Source organism: Anser anser (assembly GCF_964211835.1).
Source record: "Anser anser genome assembly, chromosome: 12".
Classification (NCBI taxonomy): domain Eukaryota; kingdom Metazoa; phylum Chordata; class Aves; order Anseriformes; family Anatidae; genus Anser; species Anser anser.
In genome coordinates, this window is record NC_139733.1 from 6,622,955 (window position 1) to 6,647,836 (window position 24,882).

Below are 24,882 nucleotides of genomic sequence, written 5' to 3' on the forward strand. Positions count from 1 at the left end.
CCTTTTGTAGAAATATTAGTTGTTAAAGGTGACCTTTACATGAGACAATTGTTTTAGAAGCTTCAGGGAAATAACCTGGAAGGTTTCCTGTATCGTCGTCTGCAAAAAAGCACTTCTGCTAACACATTTTCAGTAACCAGAAGTGAGTACTTAAAAAAAAATTAATTTTGACAAATATTACCACACTTTCTCTTTTATCTCTATCTCAGGATCCATTTAATATTATAATAGGCTTAGGAGTAACACTGTCTAATGTCTTTTAGATTGCCAAACCAGATAAGCAAAGTGCTATTTGCAACTTCACAAGCTCTTACAGAGAGCGCTTACAGAGAGCTCCTACAGAGTTTGTGTCATTTTCCCTCTTTAATATCAGAGGAATGATATATAATAACTATTTTATTGTACTAATCTGTCACTGAAAAAAATCAACCCAGTATTTCCATGTTCAACTCTACTCTGGAAGTAACTAAAAAAAATAGAGACTTCCGCTTCAAAGGCCTTAATCATCTGAATGACTAATTTCTATACTACTCTTCATTAAGATTTCAATTTGGAACGAGGACAGAAAGGTACAACTCTAAAATGCGTAAGGCTTAGTTAAAATTGTTCTCTTTGAAACCAGTAGCAATGCTCTTGCCCCAAAGTGGCAGAAGAATCACTGCAACAAAACACTTCTGAAAATTCTGATTTATCAGCCAAGGTACTTCTCTACTGAAAGAATAATATGTTCCAACAGCTGTAACTACTGATGGTTTTAAAGCCCTATCCACAATTCCAGATCTCTAACAATGAACAACTATCCAGCAATCGTCTACATTCAGAATTTAAAATCAAGAAACTCTTGCAGTTTTTCACAGTCAGGGAGGAAAATAAACACATGAACCATGATCCTACCTGCGGGTCAGAGAGTCGAGAAAGGTCAGGGTACAAGTAGAATTTTATCCCCTCAGAAGCACCTGGCAGTGTTACTCCTCGAATCAGAAGAATCATCAGCATGATATAGGGAAACGTGGCTGTTACATATACAACCTAGCAAGAAGTAGTAATCATTAGAAAAATATTTTCTTACAAGTGCAACAAAGAGCATCCTCTACTTTGCTATAACATTAAAAGCAAACAAACAAAAAACAAACAACAACAAAAAACACAACAACACAATTAAATCCTTTTCTGGAGGGAAAGGGGCTTTTGACGCCCTTGTTTTCACACAGGTGAATTTTGTCCTCCAGCCATATTACCTTCTTGTAAGGAAAGGTCAACACTTTTTTATAGAGAGACTGTGAAGTTCTCTAAGTATATTATTTACTCTTGGTTTGTGACAGGTGACTAGCCACTATACTATAGTGTACATATGCACTATACAGTGTACTATTCCAAACACTGATACAAGGAAACTGATTGTAATAGCAGATAATTCATTGCATAATCTTATACGTATTGCATAGCAGCATCTGCAGTGAACTCTCAGTCACCTAGTAATTACTAAGCTGGCATCTCATAAAACTACTTTGCCTGCATGTCCATGCTTGAGTAAAAAGTATTTAATTAAGCCTAAAGGTTAAATACTACGTATATCCCCTGGCAATTTGCTATATTACCTTTATCATACAAAGCACCTTAAGGCAGGATTTCTTAAGTGCTCAAACCCAGCAATTTCTATTTTCACAAAGACAGATTTTTTCAGAAATCAGTATACTTTGCACATGGAGAGCAACTGAACGTTTCTGGAAACCTGACAGAAGTTCTATTTTCTAAAGAAAAACTTTAGCAGAATTTCTCCTATTGTACAGTCACATACCTGACAGCCATATATAGCTATTCAAAATTGGAAATGGTTTAGCTAATAGGTTCCACGTCACTACAAATGTTTCCTTTTAATAGTACTGTACCTTAAACTTAATTTTCCATTAACCTCTGTAACTATTTCTACCTGTGCAAACTAGATAGAGAATATCCTAAAATGAGTGATGCTCTTATATATCTCTGCCTTGCACAAGTCAAAATTATGCAGGAATGTGGGGGAAAACATGGTAAAAAAATATAAATTGCATAGCTCTCAAAAACAGGCATTTTAGATTTAGAAGTTCATTAACTGGTTCATGCCTATGTAAATGAAAAATATACATCAGAGAATGCACCCATAATAGGAAAAACACATTTTCAGTGACAAATTAACTGAATTTTGATTTTCAGACAGTGCCGTGCACATATATCCAAATATGAAATGAAAAAGGGGAAGTTAAAATCACACAGCAGAGCTTTGAATGTGTCTAGCTGCCCAAACTATACTTCGACACCTTATTCTTCCTGACCTGAATAGGAAGTAAGTACCTACATATCTTTCAGGTATCTCAAGCCTTTTGAAAATACAAATCATCATTTTCCTAGGAAATTGAGCCAACCATTGTAATCCTATAGGTTGCAAGATCCCGAATTGATTAATTCATAGGTCAATACAGTGCAAAATAGATAGTTTTATCTCAGTGTTTCCATCTATTATCACTGAATGTTAGTGGAAAAGCAAACCTAGCTGTGTACAAATAGAACTTGTCTCAAAGAGAGGTTGTATCTCCACAGTGAGGTTCCAAATAAAAACAGATAATGAGTTACTAAGAAGTAAAAAAGAAATATGGAATGGACATGGATCTGATCTGAGTCTTGTATTGGGTGGAGAGGACAGAGTAGCTAGAAACAAATTTTTATGTTTTTATATTTAATTCTTTGACAGCTATTTTTCTCCCTCTTTCAAATCAATCGTTGTTTGTAATGGGAATAGTCAGTAGAGATATCCATTTGATGACACAGAAGGTATCGCACCTGAATGTCTTATTTTAAAAAAATAACATTTCATTGCATCATGCTTCATTAACTATACTAGTTTGCAGCCTACTATCTCTTGTACATCCTGCCACTGCCTTGAAACATTTTACATTAGTAAACAGATTGCAGTTTTGTAAAAACAGATTTCTTCCCAGGTGCCTTTGGATGTATTTCCTCACTCACATCCATGAAGAAGAGCTAAAACTGCTTATCTCTATGAAATGTCAGGTAAAGCTATCCTTGAACAGTCCGCAATCCCACAGCAACCATCCAGGCTTGCAGAGGTACCCTTCAGTTTCCTGCTTGCTTTTCAGAATGCCTTCCACAGTCCATCCACATCTATTAACATTATTGCAAGTACTAGAAACACAACCTCTAACACCTTTGATCATAAGAATGGGTGTGCCTCAGCTTCAGAAGAATGAGGACTCTCCTTCCTTTCTGGTTACCATGCAGGAAGAGGATAGAGAGCAAAACTGTCTCAGTATTTCTGGCGGAAAAAAATGCTAATACAGATATCCAAAACAATGAAAGAGATCCCAAAAAACCATGTGTAGGAAAGACACACCCTTCCTGAGCCAACAGACATTGTTGGTGTTAATGCTCATAGAGCTCACAAGGGTACTAGTTTCTCTGGGACTTCAACGGGCATATATATTGTGCTCAGAAAGGGGAGAGAAGGCCATCGCTTGTAGGTAGTGTTTGAGTCTCCCTGTATGTTGAGCCGTTTAATTCCATTATGTCTAGTGTATTAGTTGTCACTGCACTAATTTTATCATGCTTCTCAAGAGCTCGTGAGGTGAGGGAGGATGAGGCATTTTAGAAATCAAATGCCATTATCATCATCATCATCACATCTGTAGGCATTAAAAGTTTCCAAAATTATTTTCTTTTCTTTCAGCACATCAGACCTCTCTGAATATAAAATGTGAACACAACTGTTTCTAATTACACTGCATCCTGTTTTAATTGACTTTAATTGCTTGGTATGTTAATTTGCATTCCAATGCTCAAAATGCTTTTTTTAAACTCAACAGAGCAATGCCAGCGTTAAAGCAGTTGGAAACAAAATAAAAATTTCTGGGATGGTGGTTTTTCTACCAAGTTCTCCTGTTAGAATGTAATGGAAGGGCAAATTTACAAACATACTTAGATATATAGCTATGTAGAGAGGCACCTACTGGGACATCTAACAGTTCATAAGCAGACTTAGGTGCTTAGCTGAAAGTGCATTAGGACCAAGGAACCTGAAAGTAAATGTTCAAAAGCATTGCGGTACTCTTGACTGCCATGAACTTTCAGTACCAAAGTACTGGCACTTCAAGTAGCAAAACCTGAAGAGACTGAGATGCAATTTAAGTTTAGTTATAAAGATAGGTAGGTATCTATGCAATGGTTTCATGCATAAGGCACCATGAAGGTATTGAGAAATGAACTAGCTACCAGTTTGCATCTTTTCATACCTAAACATCTTTAGAAGCATAAATCAAATGCGTGGATACAAATTTGGCTACTGGGACTGTTGAACTTCTTGTCTTCAATGAAAAGGTGCTTTTCTGAATGTTCTGGCAAGAGCATGCTCCAGATGTTCAAGCAAAGGTGACTTAGCTTGTGAGAAAACATAAGAAGTCCGTGATAAATCTGTTGAGAATAAGGAAGATGCCCTGCATACAATTTACTGAGCCACACAACTCTAGAAGCCTAAAAACAGGTTTCTCAGGCTACAGCTACTACAGAACATGTCTGCCGGGTATTCACACACTACATCACAGCAGCTTCTTAGCAGAGCAAGTCAAAAATACGAAGCAGTGGACTTTAATCCTTTGTTTGGCTCATAGTAAAACCATAACTGAACTAGAATTCAATGGACAAAATATAACTTTTGAAGGTTAAGGAAGTTTCATCACTGCCCTGACAAAGTAAGAAAATAACAGCACATCTATGAGATACCAATGAAACTCAACATTCAAATGGTTGCAAGTCCTACACAGCCTTGGCCACAGCAATAGGCTAGCTGGAAAAATAAACAAAGCAATATCCAGTATTAATGTCAACGTTAAACAGGGATACATGGAGCTCACTCATTTCTGGTTTGGACATGAGAGCTTTTATCCGATTTTCACACAAACACAGGAATCTGTTTTCATAGAATCATAGCAAAGCTTGGGTTGGAAGGGACCCCAAAGCCCATCCAGTCCCAACACCCTGTCATAGGCAGGGCCCCCTCCCACCAGCCCAGGCTGCCCCCAGCCCCATCCAGCCTGGCCTTGGGCACTGCCAGGGATGGGGCAGCCACAGCTCCTCTGGGCAGTCTGGGCCACTGCCTCACTGCCCTTCTAGTGAAGAATTTCTCCCTTACATCTAATGTAAATCTACCCTTTTTTCGGTTAAAACTGTTATCCCTTGTCCTATCACTGCATTCCCTAATAAAGAGTCTCTCAGTGACAGAATGTTAAATAAATACCCTGGTATTGATCAGACCTCATCATAACAAATCTCAGATCTTAAAAAGATGAAAATGAAAGAATTGTTTTTTCTGCAAGCTGCAATGCTTTTTTTTTTTATTTATAATGAAACAATTTCATTTTATAAATGGAATAGAAGTGTTTAATTTTACTTGATGCTTCAGAAACTTACTGTCTTGCTAATCCTCTTCCTTTGAATTCCCCTATTTTTCCATTAGAAGATAAACACAGGTAGTAGCAATGTAAGAATTGCTGGCAATTTGCCTAAACTCAGTATATATTGAAAATAAGACCTGACACCATGCTCTGCCCATCCTTTGCTTTTGTCTGGAGTTTTTGACCTATTGGATAGTCATTTAGCTCATTTATTTAGTGGACACTGAGAACTAGACTGACAACACCAACTTTCTTTGTCAAGAGAAGACTGCTGACCAATCTTCAGATATCAGTGACATACAAGGCTTGTCTAAAAAGGAAAAATAAAAGACAAAATTATACCCACACTACAGAGTACACCCATGTGAAGAGAAACAATTTGGGAACCAAAATTTCACTGCCTGAGTAACGACAGAGAGAAGAATAATCTTTATCCCGCTTCACAATGCTGGTACAGAAGGACATATCAGTAAAAATATAGAAAAATAATTATCTTACCACTGTCTGGCAACTCTAGCACCTTTGTGAAAAGGCCCAAGTCTTACCTACGTGGGCATGAATTTAGTCGACATTAAAAATGCCTATATGCCACAGTTAACCCAGCCATCCTGCTCCACTAGAAATTTTTCAGTTTTGCAAATATTAACTTCTTAGATATTAAAAGCACATGATAACACTATGAGATTTTCTTTTTACAACCACCGTAGTATACTCTGAATTTTCCCATACAGCATTGCTTGAAAAAGAGCCTTTTGCTGATATGACACTATAGCATCTATGGATACACAAATCACAACTGAAAAGAGGTATTTTCAACATTAATTGGATTTACAAGAAAAGTGGTGTAAAAGAATGACAGCTGATTCACAAGTTTTTGTAACAGTATGTCAAAAGGGAGAAAATATATTTTATAGATATGCCTACGTTTTTAAGCTAAAATTTCATATGCAGAAAAGAAACTAAACCAAAAACCCGATAAAATGTCATATGGGTGGATTTGTAAGGTGCATGATTGGGGATGGGGGAGGAGATAGAAGAAGCAAAATGGCTGATTTGTCTTTTCTCTATGTGTTTTGTAGATTTATTCAGCATCATCTGCTGTGTCATTTGCTGATCCACAGAGGGAAATTTGCTCTAGAATAATCTTGTGAACCATCCTTGTTTGCTTTGCAAGATGTTTGCTTACAAAATGCAGAATTTCTTCTAAGCTACCAATGAATCATGTGTGAGTGGAGACAGTTTCACTCGGAGTAGACAAAAATTCAAAAACCAACACACAAGAAAATTTAGCTGGATTTGAGAACTGAGAAAAATTTCAAAGTGGAAAAACTCACTAGGTACCCATGGTGCACTAGAAAACAGGGTGCCAGAAGGGATGCTTCATAAAGGTACAGAAGAACCTCGATAAATGCACAGTAATTACAGGAAGCATAAGATTCATCATGACCCAGTAACACCAGCAAGGGATATATACTTCTAATGCCTCATCACACTAAGTTTAATGGCTGAGACATTGAAAAATCCCTATCTAGCAAAGCTATGCAAGTCCTTGTTTTTAGACAGGTGGTGGTGAAGGCAATGAATAAATAATTGTGTTAGAGTCAAGCTGAAACAGTTTTCTTTACAATTAAATGAAAACTCTGAAGTTCATATTGAGACGATAAAAAAAAAATCTATACCATTCCACTTTGCATTTTGTTTTAATATACTTTTTACTGAATAGGTGGAAGATCCCTCTTGATTGAAAAAAAAGCTCTTAACAAGCCAAAGTTATTATTCCTAAGCACCATTTGAAAGTTAAAAAAAAAGGGTGAAAATGTTTTTTTTCCTATTTCTTTTCAGCATGAATTACTCTTTAAATTGGGTCTGACTTTATGAACCTTCCAGCACTTCCCAAATTCCATTTCAACAATATATTCTGTGCCCCAAAAAAACTAAATAACTGTACTCAGAAATTCCAAAAGGGGGATAGGGTGCTGAAAGTTTTGACTAAGTGCGACCCTCGTGCTCTGAGCCTCTACCAGGCCAATCCAGGATTGCAGCGAACACTGGAAAGCAATGAAGAAGTACCAAAGACAGAAAATAGCAATGGACTGCAGCAGCTCACATTCCCACTGAAGTGAACAATTCACTTAGATAATGAGCTGTTTCTCTCCATAAATATTCCTTAAGCAGCATCAAGTTTCCTAAACATGTTACTTCAAATTATTTCCCAATTAATTACAACAGCTGTTTGTTTTTCTTTTTCTCCTTCTCCAGATTGCCAGGATCTATGAAATCAAGATATGTCTTATTTCTTCTGAAATTGCTCTTTAAACTTGTCACTTTGAGGGTGCCTACAGACCTTATATTTATTATTTTTAATACTGTCTAGTGCAAATATTTTTTATTTTTTACTTTAACAGATATTGCTACCCCAAAGCATTCATTTGTTAGACTGCCAAGAGAAACCAAATATAAATGGTCACAGATATGGTCTCAGAGACATCAGTGCAAGTATCCTGTCTTTTATTTTATTTAAGGAGTATTTTATCTCAGCCACAAATGGGAGATCATAAAACTTGAATGGCAAATGAAGTACCAGTTTACTGTGACTGTGAACATGTAGAAGAATAATATTTGTATATTACTTTTGCTAACAACCTCGTGCACAAAGAGGAAGACCTGCCTGATAGTGGTGTGCAGGGAGAGGAAGACTGATATTGAGAAAGCAAACTTTAAGCATCTTCACTAAGCTCATTACTGCAAGCAAAAGTGTTTATGTACAGCTCCCATCAAGTAGGGAATTTGCAGAGCCACAAATATCTCAAAATCAAAGACTGCTATTTAATCAAGTAAAAGTCAACTTTAGAAATCAATCAGGAAGAATTTTAAATATAAATTAGGACTAATTAATCTACTGAGGTTGTTTTTATTTTTCATTTTGTAAAGGTCTTTAAAAAGTTCAAGCTTTTATAAATCAAAGCTGTTCCTTTTCAGAACCTTCCAGGATTTTCAGACTTCTGAATGTCATCCAGTCTGCCCTTATACACCAGCCCTATTAATTATTAGATTTTAGTTAGAAATACAGAAACCGGATTTTTGCTTAAATATCTTTTAATATGATCTCGGTTTCTGACAATTCTTGATATAAGACAATTCCATTTCTATGAAAAGAATTTACAATGGGTCAGAATTATCCCTTACTTGCACCTGAATTACCAATTTTGTTACCAAGTTTAGACAGACAGAAATGAGGGACTAATAATGCACTATGCGGATTTGATTTCTCAGCTATTTTAGACATGCCTGTGCAGTTCTCACTGAAGTCTCTAGTCAGTAGGTTCTGACACGTTCTGAAAATGTTTAGCCTGTGAAGCAGATAAAGTTGCAAAGGTCAGAACAGGACAGGAGATGATTTTCTTGTCCCACAAAAATTTGTGACAACCTGCACTGGGGAAAAAAATAAATAAAATACACACACAACCACTAACGAAAAAAGAAGACTGCATACAATCTGGAAAGTGGATATAACATCATCCAGTGCTACCAAAAGGATTAATAGGTGAGACTTCCCCTCTAGAACTTGTCCTGCTTCAGCTTGACATAAAAGGTAGAAGATGCCAGCTAGTAAAGACAAATATTTTAATCTGAACATACTACCTGCACAAAGGCCTCAACTTGGAAGTAGTTAAGAAGAGAATCAGGCACTGTAGCCATCATCTGAGAAGTCATCAAATAAATGTATGCCTACCTTAAAAGTTTGTAAATAATTGCAAATATTAAAACTATGAAACTATACTATTGGAATTAGGAAATTCTCTGAAATGTTGCACCAAAGCTAGTCACACATGAGCCTTTTTTTTATCATGTAGTCAATCCTTCAAACACTCAAGTAGTTTTACTAGTGGCCATCTCTAAATGATTTATCAGTCAATTCTGCACAGTGCTTTCTGAAAGTACCACTGCATTATGCATTTACTGTGCAGTAAATACTGGCAAAAGTGAGAAGAAAAAAAAAGCAGGCAAAAATACATAGCATTCATCTCTCTTCTTTCTTTTCATAATTTTTGTAATCACAAAATATTTGTGTATTGGGAGGTTCAGGATGCTTACAGGATAATACAGTGCTCATTGTTTCTTATTGAAAATGGTGTGTTTGTCTAGCCACAGGATGACAGACAATTTCCTATCATCCACTGAGGAATACTGGTCCTTATCACCATGGTGACTGCTGAGAAATGTATTCACCCTAAAATATTTGCAATGCTATGTGTATTAAGTATAATAATTGTAACAGCTGTATAATAAATAGCTTTACCACTTAAACAAGTATTCTTATCCTCCAGAACTCCAATTCTCCACATTTCCACTCTCTATGACTACTACTTTTATTACAATGTGGTTAGTCCCATCTATATTGTACCTCAAGGCTTACTACACCATTACTTCCCTACTACTGCAGACTCTAAATCTAGCCCTTAAATCACCTCGAGGCCCACTTTTGGAGCACTGATCTGACACAGTGTGCTGCAATTTAATTCTGCTGAGCTTCACAGTCTAAGAGCTGATCCGACACACTGGAAAATGAGAGGAATCACACAATAAAGACATTGGCCTAGACTTCAGATTATGTTTCTGCTACCAATTTATTTTTCTATCTTAGGCAAATGGTTTGATCTCTCTGCTCTCCCTTTATGCCTTCAGTTCAGCAGAGACCTCTGACTGACCGTTAGGTAAGGTAAATGCAAGCTCTCCAGGGAACAGAGGCATTTCACTGTGCTCATCTGAAACGTGGCACAATTTCCATCCTCAGTAAGGCACTCCAGGAACAAGCGACATACAGACTAAACTGCAAAAAAAAAAATACTGAACTGCTATCAGTTATCACAGATAGCACCAAACACATTTTCTAACAGCAGGAAATAACTCAAAAAAAATTTACTACAGTTAATTCTTTATGTCACACTGCTATAGCAGTGCCTTATGCTTTCTACATATGACACAATCAAGCAGGATGATATGTGGTGGTTTTTTTTGTTGTTGTTGTTTTTTTAAAGATAAAATGAATAGCAGGTGCATTTCAGCCAACTCATTTCTCTGGGATGTGTTTCAGCAGCCACCAGCAGCTGCCTGAAGCTGCCTTTGTTGCTAGTGTAGCAATTCATTTCATTAAGCTTTCCCATTGTTAAGAAGGAGTTTGGATTCAATCCATGTTAGTTGACACCGAGGTGGTATACAGAATTAAAGTTGTAAATCTCTCAAGAGCTGCCTTGTAAACAAGACTTCTACTACAAAGACATCTTTACATTGTAGATAAAGCTAAAAATCTGACCTGTACTGACTGCAGAAACTAGAGACTGCCTTCCTGCTGACAGGAATTTGATATAATACTAACCTTTACATGTAGTGCCATGGAGATGGATACCTACAAACTGCTTTGTAATTTGCTAGGAATGGGACAATCTTGAAGCTATACAGACCACCGCTAGCTGAGGACAAAATATCTGTGTGAGAATAGGGCATTATATCAATTCTACTTCAGCTGAAGAAATACAAAACTGAAGCATCACTAAGACGGACAGTGCTATAAGTGTACACCAGCTCTCATGCTTCCATATTTTATTGCAAGACCAAGGAGTTATTCTTGTATGTTCTTGTGAAGAAAAGGTACAAGTAATATTTCAAATATGTAAATCAAGATCCAACAAAATGGATTCCAGCATGCACATAAGGACACTAGGGCAGAGTTGACCGTACAGCTACCTTTGTAAAACATATTTTCATAAACTGAACAGTTCAAAAGCACAGATATAAGCAGTGTCATGCATCTGAAAGAATGAAGTTTTAGCCCTTACAGTCATATCAACAATGACCGGAGTACACAGAACAACTTATAGTTTAGCTCCTGTTTGACTTATGTATATGTATTGTTTGCTGATTTCTTTTGGTAAGGGATAAGAGAACTGTTATGTGGAGCAGGTTTCCTCTGTAAATAGAGAAATACAAAGAAGTCATGTATGGAACAGTCAAACAATGGAGAAATGACCAAACTACAGCATTTCTAAAGATTTTTTTTTTTTTTTTTAATTGAGTCAATGTATCTATTTTTGATAATGGGTTAAAAGTGCCCAGTAACCTCATGGAAAGAGCAGACCCATCTGTTACCTTTAGCCAATCAATTTCTCCTATAGAGATGCCTCAGCATTAATCTGTGCCTTTTGGCTTCACCTTAACTTTTTCAGCAAATTTCACTGCATCACCACTGAAAATATCAAGGCTGCCCTCTCCCTCTCCCCACCACTTTTTTCCATATGTTAGCTTCACAAATCAAGTGATTTCTCTACCCCAAAGTTCTCACACGTGCATGTGCCCTGAGTTGTCCTTCAGTGCCCTGAAACAGACTTTTGACTTGCTTGGGCTGTGGACCAGGGCTCAGATCCAGACTAAGTAAAGATTCCTATAAAAATGGACCTCCACTGTTAAGGTGCAACTGGGTAAGGTATGAAATGACACAGATGCAATTCTTATTTAGGTTTACTATTTGGTACTTTTCCCAGTTGCCAGACAGAAGTTTGCGAAAACCATTCTCAGAGAAGCACAAAAATCTTCTTTACTAACAAAACTGAGGTGTCCTTAAATGCTCAGTGCACAGAAGAGTGAAAAAAAAAAATGTCAGTAGCTGTTCTAAAACCTCACACAGAGGAGGCGGATAGCAGGAACTCTGCATGCATCTCATGAATGTTCTACTTTCCCTCTTTGAATACAGAGATCAGTCTTGGACAGAGTGTTAAAGCCTTGCCGTGAAGGAGTATTCTTTGCTATTACTTTAGGCTAAAACAAAAGACACTTCAGGAGATACAATCATTGCTGCCTAGTTCCTTTTCCTGAGCTCCTACAATGGGCCCCAGTTCTTTTTTTTTTTTCTTTTCCTTCCATACATCTTTCTCCTTCTGTCCTTTTACTCTTTCTTTCTGCCTCATTGAATCTATTAAGGTCTTTATATAGCCTGCTATTGAGAAATAAATTTTCTTTGGGACTACTGACTGAGTCTTAACTGCTGGCAAGCAAGGCTTAACTCCTGATGGGAGGGTAGGAAAAAATGATGGGTAAAAGGTATGAAAAATCCATGTCTGAATTTTGGGTCTTACAGCACACCAGATTCCTTACAGTGTCTTGCTGATAATCAGCTCACAGGAAAAGAACATCCTAATTCTAGGATTTACATAGAACAATTCATAGCGACTTCACAGAATAGCTTCGGTTGGAAGAGACCTTAAAACCCATTCAGTCCCAACCCCCTGACATGGGCTGGGTCACCTCCCACCATACCAGGTTGCCCAAAGCACCATCCAGGCTAGCCCCGGCCTTAGGCGCTTCCAAGGATGCGGCATCCACAGTCTCGATAGGCAGCCTGTTTCAGTGCCTTACCACCCTCTGGGTAAAGAATTTCTTCCTAATGTCTAACCTAAATCTACTCTCAGTTTAAACCCATTGCCCCTTGTCCTGTCGCTTGCACTGCCTTGTAAAGAGACCCTCTCCAGTTTTCTTGTAAGCCTCCCTTTGGTTCCGTTTCTCTCTCTCTTTCATGCAGTAGTCTTGACAGAGTTATGTCTCTCTGCCCACATCTCCTACAGAAAAATGTACGCTTTTCAATTATTTTCCTTGATTAAGTTCTATACACCAGTTCTTTTTGCATAACCATAAATTAGAAGGCACTCTGTCATCAACAGAGTGGCATTGCCATGAAACAGATGTAGGATTGGGTCCTCTCTTAACAGAGGATCACCCAGAGACAAAAATAAGAGCACTATTCCGGCTTGCCAATTCTGTGATAAACTATTTCAGACAACAAAGCTAGACACAAACTCGGTGCACTGAAATTTACTACAGATCCAGAATAGACCTGCGTGCAAGCCAAAAAAACTATCCCTCTGGGATGATAAACTAGCTTGCACAATGTGAGATAAGCAAAGGAGCCAAGAAGAAGCCTGAAGCCTGTCTGAGCACAGAGGAAGATCAATACAAGAATCCAAATCCAAGGCCCTTTCTAGCATAAAGTTGGAAAAGAAAAAAGGAAAAAAAAAGTCTTCACTGCAAATGCAGGAGGAGGAGGAGGGAGCAAGGCTATAAAAAGGAAGTAAGCCAGAAATGTGTGGCATTGAGCAGTGAGAGATGACACTATGCTCAGCCAGACAGCCTGACAACTTATGGTTTCTGCTTTAAACTGCTCACGCAATTTTTTTTCCCCTCAACGAGAAAAAAAAAGTAACCAATGTTTAAGTACAGTTGCAGCCTTTTTTTTTTTCTAGCAATGCATAATAAGGAGCTTGATTTTTTAGAATAAACTCTCAAAAGCCCAGGTGTCTACTTTGTATGGAACTATTAAGGCATATCAGAACTGCAGCCTGTGACAGGTGGTCTTCAAAAGCACTACAAGAGTGAAAAGGCAGCTCCCTCCATCTTTAGTTAAACCTTACTGAAATGTAGATGTTAGTTATATTTTAGCACAATTCATTGGCCATCTTATGTACTCATTATAAATGATCTTACAGTTTCCAGTGATTCCTTCCTGTTCATCACTTTTCACAGATTAACAATAATATCAAAACTACATACAAAAGCATTTTCCTGTTTTTGTTGATAGGTCTATGTCAAGACAGTCCAGGCAATCTGACCACACATTACTGTTTTCTCCTGTCTCTGGTCTTTTAACACATAAAATAGACTTTCATATAATTTCTTGACAATTTACCCTTAAATGGTCCTTCACTGTGTCCAACTCAGTAAATCAGACTAATCAGTTGAAATAATTAAGGAGTAAGGAACAGCACAGCATTGTGAAGGACAAGTGCTATGCAGTTACAAAATGAATTTCACAAAGTCCAGCTTAAGACCCTCATACACTTTATACGTAAAGCTTAGGTAAAACACTCAAGCCAGGAAATATCTGAGGGTCTATATGGAATCCAACCAAGTTTGCCTAGCATATTATTTAGAATGAGACAGACTTCTACCAGAACTATTAAGCAGAAAAAAAAAAAAAAGAAAAAAGAAAAGAAACACAACTGTGGAGAACTTTACAGGTTAATAGACAATGCACTTACACAGGAAACAGAAAGAAAACAATAGCCTAAGAGTAAAATAAATTATGTCATTGCTTACATGCATTCAACCCAATATACTGCTTACCTGTGGTAGGTAAAACAGTATTGCTGTTCCCTTAGGAAAAGAACGTTTTTGGCTTTGCTAAGCGTTTATAACTTTTCCAAGGATATCATGGTAGATCATGAAATATTTGAATGAATAACAGAAATCGCAATTAAGAAAATTCAGAATGCCTCATACTTTTATGTTAATATGTGATAACTCCATCATCAGAAAAGCTTCTAAAGGAATGTCTAATCATTTGCAATGATGAATTGCAGATGATTTTATTAACCAAACAGTATCCTTTTTAGAGATGTAATGGATAATATGAGGCTATCCAATGATAAATTAAGACAAAAGACATAAATGTTTCATGAGGAGATGCTGTGTAATCATTATTCTATTATTTCAGGTTTTGACTTGCAGTACTATTTAATCAAGCATCTTAGACAACTCATGTTTATGCAGAGAGGGTATCTATATCAGTGCTTATTCTTACATAGCACTTAGATGTGTGAGCACAGCCATACCCTTCAGCCATGCTTTCTGTGCTATGGTTAATGGAGTACCTGAAGAGTGAAAGTTATAAACAGAACCATAAAAATATCTTCTAACATGTTTTCAAGTCAAAGCTTGATGAGATGGTGTACAAGACATTAAAAGTTGATTATGATAAAAACAAACAAACAACAACAAAAAACAAGCAAATTCGTTTTAGAGCACCAACCACAGCTTTTTCCAGGACACTCAGCCTTGTAGCTCCATGTCTACCCCTCTAGATTATTTTGAAGACACTTGATACCTATGAAAGACTTGATCCTTTCTGCAAGTCCTTATGCTAACTCAGGACAACATCCCTGGCCTTAACTTTCTGCATCAGCTTCTGTTTTCATTAGTCTCCCCTTATGTTGTAATTTTAAGGTATAACAAGTGGAAAAACAGCATAAACTCTACACACTCTAAAATCAGGATGACGTTGAACTTCAGGGAACTCAACACAAAGGATAGGAAGGGATCAAAAAATCCAGAAGCTAGAATCAGAGAAAATAATATTCAGTGATTATTAAATCCTGTCTCTGTAATACATGAATTAGTTCTGAAAAAAAAATGAAGAACAGTTTCTTATGAGATTTATCTTTCTTCCAGATGATCCTGAAGGTCTATGAGAAAGTTTTCTTAACACTTACAGGCTAAGGATTAAAGTGAAGTACAAAATTATACAGAAGAATTTTCTTTTGGGGTTTGACTACAGATGAATAACAGAAGTAGGTTCTTTATAATAATCATAATAATGTGGATTCATTCAGGAAGACTAAAATACACGAGTCTTGATCTCAGTGGTCATACAAGCAGTATGACAAATACTAAATAACTCCAAAATCTTGAAGGTATGCAACAATATTCTCATTTTAACTCCTCCTATCGGAAAATGCTGACTGCATGTTGACTCAGATAAAACGATGAAACCTGCCCTACAGTAGACTATTTTATTTTTTTAGTTAAATGATGTTTCCCAGACCAAAAGCAATTTTCCTTCAGCTATCCACTTTTTTTTTTTAGTTGGTATTGCCCAGACAAATTATATCAGCCATATGCTATAGGAAGCAATCACACTTATTGGTGTGATTTATGGAGGATTTCAGTACACAAACTGGAGTGAATTGTAAATCTGAATATAGTTTACTATTTTGTAAGCAACATAGGCTTTTCAGTTGTTTGCTTTCTGTAATCAAATCATACTTTAATAATGCATTCTATTGCTGTTTTTGTTGTGTAGGCTCTATATAAAAATAACCAGTAGCAAGTCAAAAGCAAAGAAAAAAATGGCGGGGTACAAATTCTTATGGCAATCATACTTGTAACATTACATATATTTTGCAAAACAAAACTGTCTTTTTAGTAATGTTTATCTGTGATATTACCCTTTGGCAGACCCATCGAAGTATTCAGAAGATTTTACATTGTTCATTCATTAAACACAACTTTTTGCAGTAAGACTGAAAGGGTCTTGACATGATTTTCCCAGAAACATAAATATAGTTCAATATGAACAAGGGCAGCTTATCACATTTATTACACATTGAATACTTACTGTCTAAGCCAGCCTTTGAATCAAAATCTATTACTCATTAGTTTAGTTGTTTCCTTTTTACACCGAGTTTTGCTTTTCTCTTTGTGGTTTGCTTTCAAACATCAGGTAACATACTTAAAAATGCAAAGCAGCAGGTGTAGTAAAATGTTCTAATACTTGAAAATGACAGTAAGACTGAAGGTTGCATTTTAACCCTTCTGATTCAACCTTTAATCATCAGTGGGCAGAAGTAGTGCTCTTTTATATAGCACAGAGAACAGAAGCATTTCATGCAAAGGTATTATAAAGACATAAGCAAGGTTAATAAGTTGTTCCATGGCTGGGTGACATACTATGTGCTGATTAGCTGCCACTCCCGTTCATGAATAGGCTAGTAATGCTGACTAGGAAAGAAAGACTCAAGAAGAAAACAAGATAGGTTTTTGGATTAGTATAGAAATCTTTTCAAGTTATTCTCTATGCAAGAAAAACTGCTGGTACTCAAGTCCATTACTAACACAAGTGATAAAAAATGTATTTTAATCAGGAGTGGATGATAGAAATATAACAAGCTAAGCAAAGAAATATATAATTCAGTAACAAAGATTGGAATGAACACTGCATGTAGGAAAGTAGTAATTAATACATGATTAATGTCATAAGGACAATTAAATATTGAAACAGGTTGCCACGAAATGTGAAATATCTGGTGTTGGAGATGTTTAAGATGCAGCTAGACAAAGCACTAAGCAAACTGGTCTGAATTCAGTTTTGATCCTGCTTTGACCAAGAGGTTGGACAAAAGTCTTCCCAAGGTCCTTTCCAATCTGTACAATGTTGTGACACTATAAATCTGTGTACCTGAAGGGGTTCCAAAACAGTATCAGCTCCAAACAGGGATAGGTTGATGCATTCAAAAAGCAAGCAATTCTTGAACAGAAAAGGAATAGACAAATAAGAGAGTACCTTTATATGACTTAGTCTACCAGCCTCCTGACTTCAACAGAAATTGTGCAGATCTTGCTACAAATTAGAAGTCACTATGAGCTCAAAGGAATGACCACAATCTGATAAAACTGTTGTACTCCCATTAAAAAAAAAAAAAAAGATTAGGATTACTTCCTTCAGTAAGGATTATATGAAGAATATATTAGGAATTTCTGATGTCCCTTTCTCAAAGTTTAAAGCACAATGACATTTAGTTAAATTAACAAATGGATAGTCAAGATCCAAAAAAGAACTGGTTTCCTCTTCATTGCTACTTTCATGAATGTGTTATGAAGATCAAAAATTAGGAAGACTTAGTTATTATATAGGTATATACATTACGCAAAAGGGATGAGTTTCAAGAACTGTAAAGGTAAAAGGCTGAAACACCTCATCAACAGTGTTACAAGCACTTCATTTGGAGTTAAGCTTTATGTTAGATTTAATACTTTTAGTATCTTAAAAAGTTAAATATTCATAATCTGAGGAGATGAATTCTGTGTTAGTGATAGTTGGCAGAATGATGGTTTTATTCGATGACAGCTTTTAATGCTTGGATTTTTTTTTCCCCACCATGCATTTGGATGCAGAGTAAAAAGAGGAAGGAGTAAACTAAGCTCTTGAATATTTCACAGAACACAGTTGGATGAAGACAGTACATCTTTCTCTCTCTCTCCTCCTCCATTTTCTGTTTCTTTTTCCCCTATCCTCTTTCTCTCCAGCTATTCTGTTTCTCCGAAAACATTTCCAAAAGTAATAAAACTTTAAGTCAAAATAGAAATTTTCTTAGTTTTATTTCATTGAAATCATTCAATTCAACTCAAGTCTATAGGAAATTTAGCAGCCTAGCCTAAAAAAATTTTTTATTATAACAAAAATCTAGAAGAAAATCTTAAATGTTTCCTAGAAATAAGCACATAATAAATTCAAACTAGTGTGAAAGACTATGTTTAAATGTGCTTAAATATGAATTTTTAAAACACCATTTTATCAGAAATAGAAACTGTAGCTCAGAAGACTGCTTTGCCATCTCTCTTTCTGAGCATTTTAATCTTTTCTTGCATCCATATTTGACTGCTATCTCTGTGCTTAGATGGTCTCAAGAGGCAATGAGATGGCACAGTTTCCAGTGACCTTGGCTGTAATAAGAGGCAAAACATTAAAATTCTGAAACAAATCTGAAAAGGGAATCTAAGTAAGAAAAAAAAAAGTATCACTGCAATCAGTTGTAATATCACACATTCATCAGGTAAAAGGTTCTCCTTACTAATTACAGGAGCAGAAATGGAAAAAGAAAGGATCAACATGGGCTATGCAAGAACCTTACTAAATGTTCCTCAGGAAGCAACAGATCCTCTGCATAGGCAAATTGCTGAAGAGCACAATGTGGTCTTCCTCAGTGTGAGGAACACATGAATCTACCAGTTAGTTGACTTACTTATGATTTTGGAGACAGAAGTGCTGCTCATGATAAACCAATCCAAGTAGTGTAAATATGTGATAAGCCTACTTCTTACAGGACCCCTTGAGACCAATGCAGCTGAGTACTGAGCACTGATTTCATTTTCTTTCCATTTCTTTTGGAAGACTGCTAGTTATTTCTGTGTACCTGAAAATCTTATCATCCCATTCAAAGTGGGCAAGACACTTCTCTATCTCAGGATGCTTTGCCTAAACTCATCAGAAAGGCAGTTATCAAAATGAAACCGAAATATAATAAAATAAATGTGTTCCACTTACTAGTAAGCTGTGAATTTAGTTAAGCTATCAGGAAAAAAAGGTCAGATTCACTTTAATTACTTTCAAATGAGAGACCTTTTTCTGAGGAAGTGGTATAAGCTGAAGGAATCTCATATAACATGTATATGGAGAATTATAAAAATCTGAATGTAAATCACAGAAATGCAGAAACATAAAATATGTCCCCACTGAGATCAATAGAGACTCTTCCTATTAGCAAATTATTTCTGCCAATGCTATTTTTCTTAAGTATTCTATGCAGTTTTGCACAAACTTGCATTCTTGCACATGTGTATTCACAATACATGTTTTTCCTCCACCCTTGGGACAAGATTATTCTATGGTAGAATAGATCTCCATCTTCAGATATTCTTTCTGACAGAAAAAAAAAATAGTTTTGCTCAGCTTCATTTCTTTGCCATCAGTTGTAGCTCTACACCACTTTTGTATCTCCCTTGAGTGCATACTTCAAAGACATATGGACATTTATTTTGTCATTCCCTTATCTCACCTTTGCTTCTCTATATTTTTGTCTTCATTTTTTTTCCTCTTTCCTCTAAACTATTTGTTCTTGTATGTATCTCTAGACAGCCTCTCTCAGCATCTTTCAAGCAGTGACTTGATAAAAGTAGGGCTGCATAAATCCATGTGTGCAAATACTTAGATGAAAAATGCACTACCAGATTGACTGACAGAGTTGGTAAATACCGACAGAAGTCCCATGACTTCCTTAGGCTGTGAAGTAGAGTCGCTCTGTTAGGTATCCAGTATTCATTCACTCAACAACTTACAAGAATACTGGATTTTTATTTATTATTTTTTCCTAATATGGCTATCTTCATGTCTGTTTTGTTGTTGTCATTTTCCATTATTTCTGCTTTTGGTGATCCATTTGAACTTGTTTACATCTGCATTATTGTAGCTTCCTTATGTTTCTGAATGCTCTCAGTTTATCTGTGTAATTTGCTTGCGTCACTGAGAGTTTCAACTCCTTTGAGTTTAGGGACAAATTCAAAATTTTATACCTTGTGCACAGAAATCAACACAACACATTCTTGATTCCATAGTTCAAGGAATGGCCTCTAGAGGAGTCTGCTAAGTTAATAACAATACAGCTACTAAAACAACATCATCAACAACAAAAAACAGCCTCATGTAACAGAGTTAGTGAAAATGAAAATCATTAAAACCAAGGGGAACAAAACAATAAAAAGTAGGACTGATTCTTAGCTACTTAGTATTGCACTCTATGTACTCCCAAGTACAGATACTTACAGCAATGCAAGATTCATTTAAAATCCTACAATTATGATTTAAACACATGTAAATGACAACACACAGGTTTAGAGCAGTAGAGTCATAATTCAGCTGATGTACAGAATTTTAACCCTACCTTTCCAGTTGACTTTGTTCCTTTCCAAATGCAAAAATAGCAGATAGTCCAAGCAGCGAGGAGGCACAGGGCAAGTTCCCAGCGAAGATTCCCAATATGTTCAATCCCATCAGATATAGCTAGCACCCTGCGTCTACCAAAAGGGGAAGAAAAAAAAAAAAAAAGGATAATACTGGAGCAAAATAGTACTACATATAAAACACTGAGCTAAAACCAAGTCTTCTTCAATGAAGGAGACTCCTGGTTACTAACTAGTGAGTATGCATCAGGCTAAGAGAAAAGACACAGAAGAGAAAGTAGTGGAATATTTTCAGTGGGTTTTACATCAGGCTAAAAACAAATGATTGATTTTCCCAGGTCAGTGACAAAAATCAACAAGATTTAAAAATAGATTCAGCATGGAAAGCTTTTGTACAAAGTGAAAGTCAGAGACAAAAATAAAAAAAAAAACCTAAGTGCTCTGAATCAACAGATATACATAAGCCCAAAACAAAACACTTCAAGAGTAAATGTTTTTTCAGTTTTACTGTTTTTCCAGTAATATATATTTGAGTTTTAACCTTTACTTTTACCTTGTAACATTTATTTTCATGAATTAGACTAACACCATAATCCACAACCAGTTCTCAAAGTAATCCATTCCAGCAGCTGGTCACTTGAACCATTATGCTGTTCTTCTCTAGTGGCTTAACAACATCTTAATAAATAAATGTTATTAACATCTATCTATCTCATGGCTAGAATGTTTCACACACTAAAAAGCAACTATGTATTACAAACACAAGTCTCAGTGAAGACTTAAGAAGAGAATGTTTTAAAGCAACCGTTTTCTGGAAGCTGTCTACAGAAAGTAAATGCTCAGTCTTTCCTGAATGTTCTGTGAGAAGTCTCAAACAGCAGAGACACCTACCCTACCCATCCAAAAACCCTGGCTGGATTCTTTTGAAAAGAGTGGCATAGAAAGTAAATGGCAAATTAATGGCCTCTAAACAATTAGACCTGCTGCTCCCATTTAAGAAAGACACATGGTGCCAATCAACCTGAACTGTTAGCACAGTAATGAGTATTTAAATATACAAAAGTACTTTAAATCACTTTGTCCTTTCTCTGTTCATGCAGAACAAAGGTTTAATGTTTCCCTTAGAAAGAAAGCAGCAACAAGTCCAGAACATACAATTAAACTATAACATATAATGCAGCCAAAGAATACATCCAATGAAGAGAAAGTCTTGCTCAGAGGGTAGCAGTGATTTCCTCAGCAGGCACAACACAGCTCTCCTTAGTGCCAGGGCCTTAGCTCTCCTGCTGAAACTGGCAGAAACAGCAGCAGCGGCAGATTTTGAAAGCAGGAGGCATTCAGAACTTGAAATTCGTCTCACAAAACCACAGTTCAGCCTGACTGTGGACACCCTTGTATCTGCCCTTATTCTTTTATTATTCAACATAAATTAATCAAAAAGGGGGAGCATTTTAAAAAATGCATGATTCTCCCCTGAATTCAAGAAGTGAGGCTGATATATTCAGTGGTCAGAGATGACAGAGTTGATCACAGCTTCTTGTTCCTCAGCAGCCCAGCTTCTATCTAAAAACTGCCACAACCTTGAATAAATCACCCAGACAGGAGAAAAAGAAATAGCACAGTTGTCTTCCTCATCTCTAAACATTACAAGACCCTTGAACTACCTTATTCTCCTCAGATCTTAATGTAGATAAAGAACTGTAAAATGACATTAAAAGTGATACTCTGCAGTTTAGAATTACAGGCATTAAAAAATACGTAAATAAATAAGAAGTTCTATAGTAAGATGCCCAGGAACAGCCACATCTGTGAAGGCCTGCACCAGCGTTTCATCACTTGTGACAGTACTTGATAAAGCAGAGCAGAAAGAAGGGGTAATTTATGTGCACAGTATAAATTAACCAGATTGTGATGGGAAGAGGTTGCAAGTACCTCATGGTCATTATAAGCAGAATCAGTTTTATTAGAGGGCCTCAGCGTCACCCTAAGAAATCCCTGATATAAACTATGTGGTCCTGTAAAAGGAGATAGTGGGATCCCCAGACAACCTGCAAAATCCTAGGGATTTTATATTCTGAATTATCAAGTGATATTACAACTCAAAATGAAAAATAGTAATTTTTATGAGCCAAAAGTGCCCCACTTGGGTAACTACACAAGCTTGACAGTTACATGGAAGCCATGGGAGATAACTAAGCTGAATTACATAACTAAATTATTGAGAATCAGAAACCTAAATTAAGGGATGACTTCCAGATATTTCCTTATGATAAAACTTTTTAGTTGTCAAATCTGGCATATCCCCCAGGAGATATTAGGATCTCATTGGCCATGTCATTTAGCAGAGGTGCATGCCAGACATACTGTAAAAAAGCATATATACTATATATATATGTATAACATATATACAATATATTATAAAACTTACTATTAAAAAACAAAACACATCCAGTAAATGTCTCTGTAATTTTGCTTTTCAAATTCTGCATGCTTTCCAGTAGGAAACATGCATGTCTGTCCTTAACAACACTTCAAAAAGTGCTGTTCAGTTCAAAAACCTGAACTCTTCAGATAGAGTCTGAAGACTTATTTTCACTAGAAGAAAAAAAAAAGCCCAAGAACCTAGAGAACCACTGTAGCTGCAAGGTACAAACAATGATGTAGCTGGGGGTAACCATTTGAATTACTACAGAATTTAAGATCACTGCTTATTATGCACCATTTTAACCATAGTAACTTTGAGTATACTGTGTGAGTTTGCTGCCAACAACTTAAGACTGCGTGAAATTTTGCTGTAAAAATTATTTGGCTTGCACAGAGATCTGAAGATAGAAATCATCAAGTATTGTTATATGTCAAAAATATGTTAAAACAGAAAATGATTAGAGTTTGAAAAGACTTCTTGTGGGTCTTGAGTTTGTTTTTGTTTTTCTGTTTCTTATACACAGCAGTTCAATTTCATGAACTGCCAGTAGCCCGGGAAAGAAGCCAGGAGACTGGTGGCATTTCAACATCTTGAACACAGTGCTGAGGAAATAAACTTCGTCTGCATTAGGGTTAACTTGGAACTCGAAGGTGAAGTCAAAGCCGAGTAAGGTTTTGCTACCACTGATTTAAAAACAAAATCTACATAGGATATAGTGCCTGTAAATGGAAAATTAAGGTCTCTTTTTTTTTTTTTTTGAATTTAATCCACAGTGTATTCGTAATGTGTATCACACTCAAAGACACATTACATGTTTGAAGGCTTCGCTATGTCTTTCTACACATACATAACTTGAGTAACTGTTATTGAAGGAATAGCTTTCCTTTCCTTTCCACACATAACACAAAGAAATGACAGAAGTTGATAGACTTGAATAAATAAAAGATAAATGTAAGTGGAATAATAGGACTTAACTGAAGTTCAGAATTCTTTGTATTTCCTGTTACGTGCCAGAAAAGCTGATGGTTGGTCACAACGGCATTTAAAACTGACAATCAAATCTTGGCTACATGGCTAATTATGACTACAGAGTGGTTTCATTGTGGTTACAGCTTATAGTACCAAATACTATAATCCAAATACATACAGTTCATGTTGAATCAAAATAGAATTGTAGATAAAACAAGGACGGAGTGGGGAAGAAAGAACAAAGCCATAGAAAAATTTCAGCATACGTTCAGTAGACATAAAATAACGTCCTCAGTAAGTAACAAGACAGTATTCTATGACCTTTTGCTACCTAAATTCCAGGAACGTACTGTTGCTAATGGTAACCTCTCTTCTTTCAATTGACATCATTGTACATATATGTCCTAGCAAAATTTGGAAAAATAAAGATCAGTAAGTATTACGTATTTATTGAAAATGCTTTTGCTTGTGAATTTACTCAAACAATTTTTGATTTAGCAGCTCAGCGATCCTAAAGAAAGAAGGAACCTTCTCTTGCTAGAATTGCTGCAGACAGGCATATTATGAGATAACTGTTACTTCTGACTACTCACAGTAGAAAAATAACCTTTGCATCCACAACTGAAAAGTAAGAGTTTGAAAGCTTTAACTTCTACAAGTGCACTCTTTTGGGACACAGCAACAACAGCACTACACTTCCCATGGGCT

The 24,882-nt window shown here is 36.3% G+C and overlaps 1 protein-coding gene across 6 annotated transcripts in view; it reads right to left on the reverse strand.

The window, feature by feature from the left end:
- The window catches only part of SLC6A11 (solute carrier family 6 member 11), a 156,208-nt gene that overhangs the window by 112,695 nt on the left and 18,631 nt on the right, over nucleotides 1-24,882 (reverse strand). For 5 of the 6 annotated variants that reach the window (XR_014571752.1, XM_083796547.1, XM_083796548.1 and 2 more), the window contains 2 exons: nucleotides 20,762-20,894; nucleotides 895-1,029 (listed from right to left, as the gene is read on the reverse strand). Coding sequence is in view for 5 of the 6 variants with exons in the window: in XM_083796547.1 (XP_083652673.1) it covers nucleotides 895-1,029; nucleotides 20,762-20,894 (268 nt within the window). In the remaining variant the exon portion in view is untranslated. The remainder of the gene's footprint in view (nucleotides 1-894; nucleotides 1,030-20,761; nucleotides 20,895-24,882) is intronic. The other variant, XM_083796551.1, reaches the window with a different exon arrangement.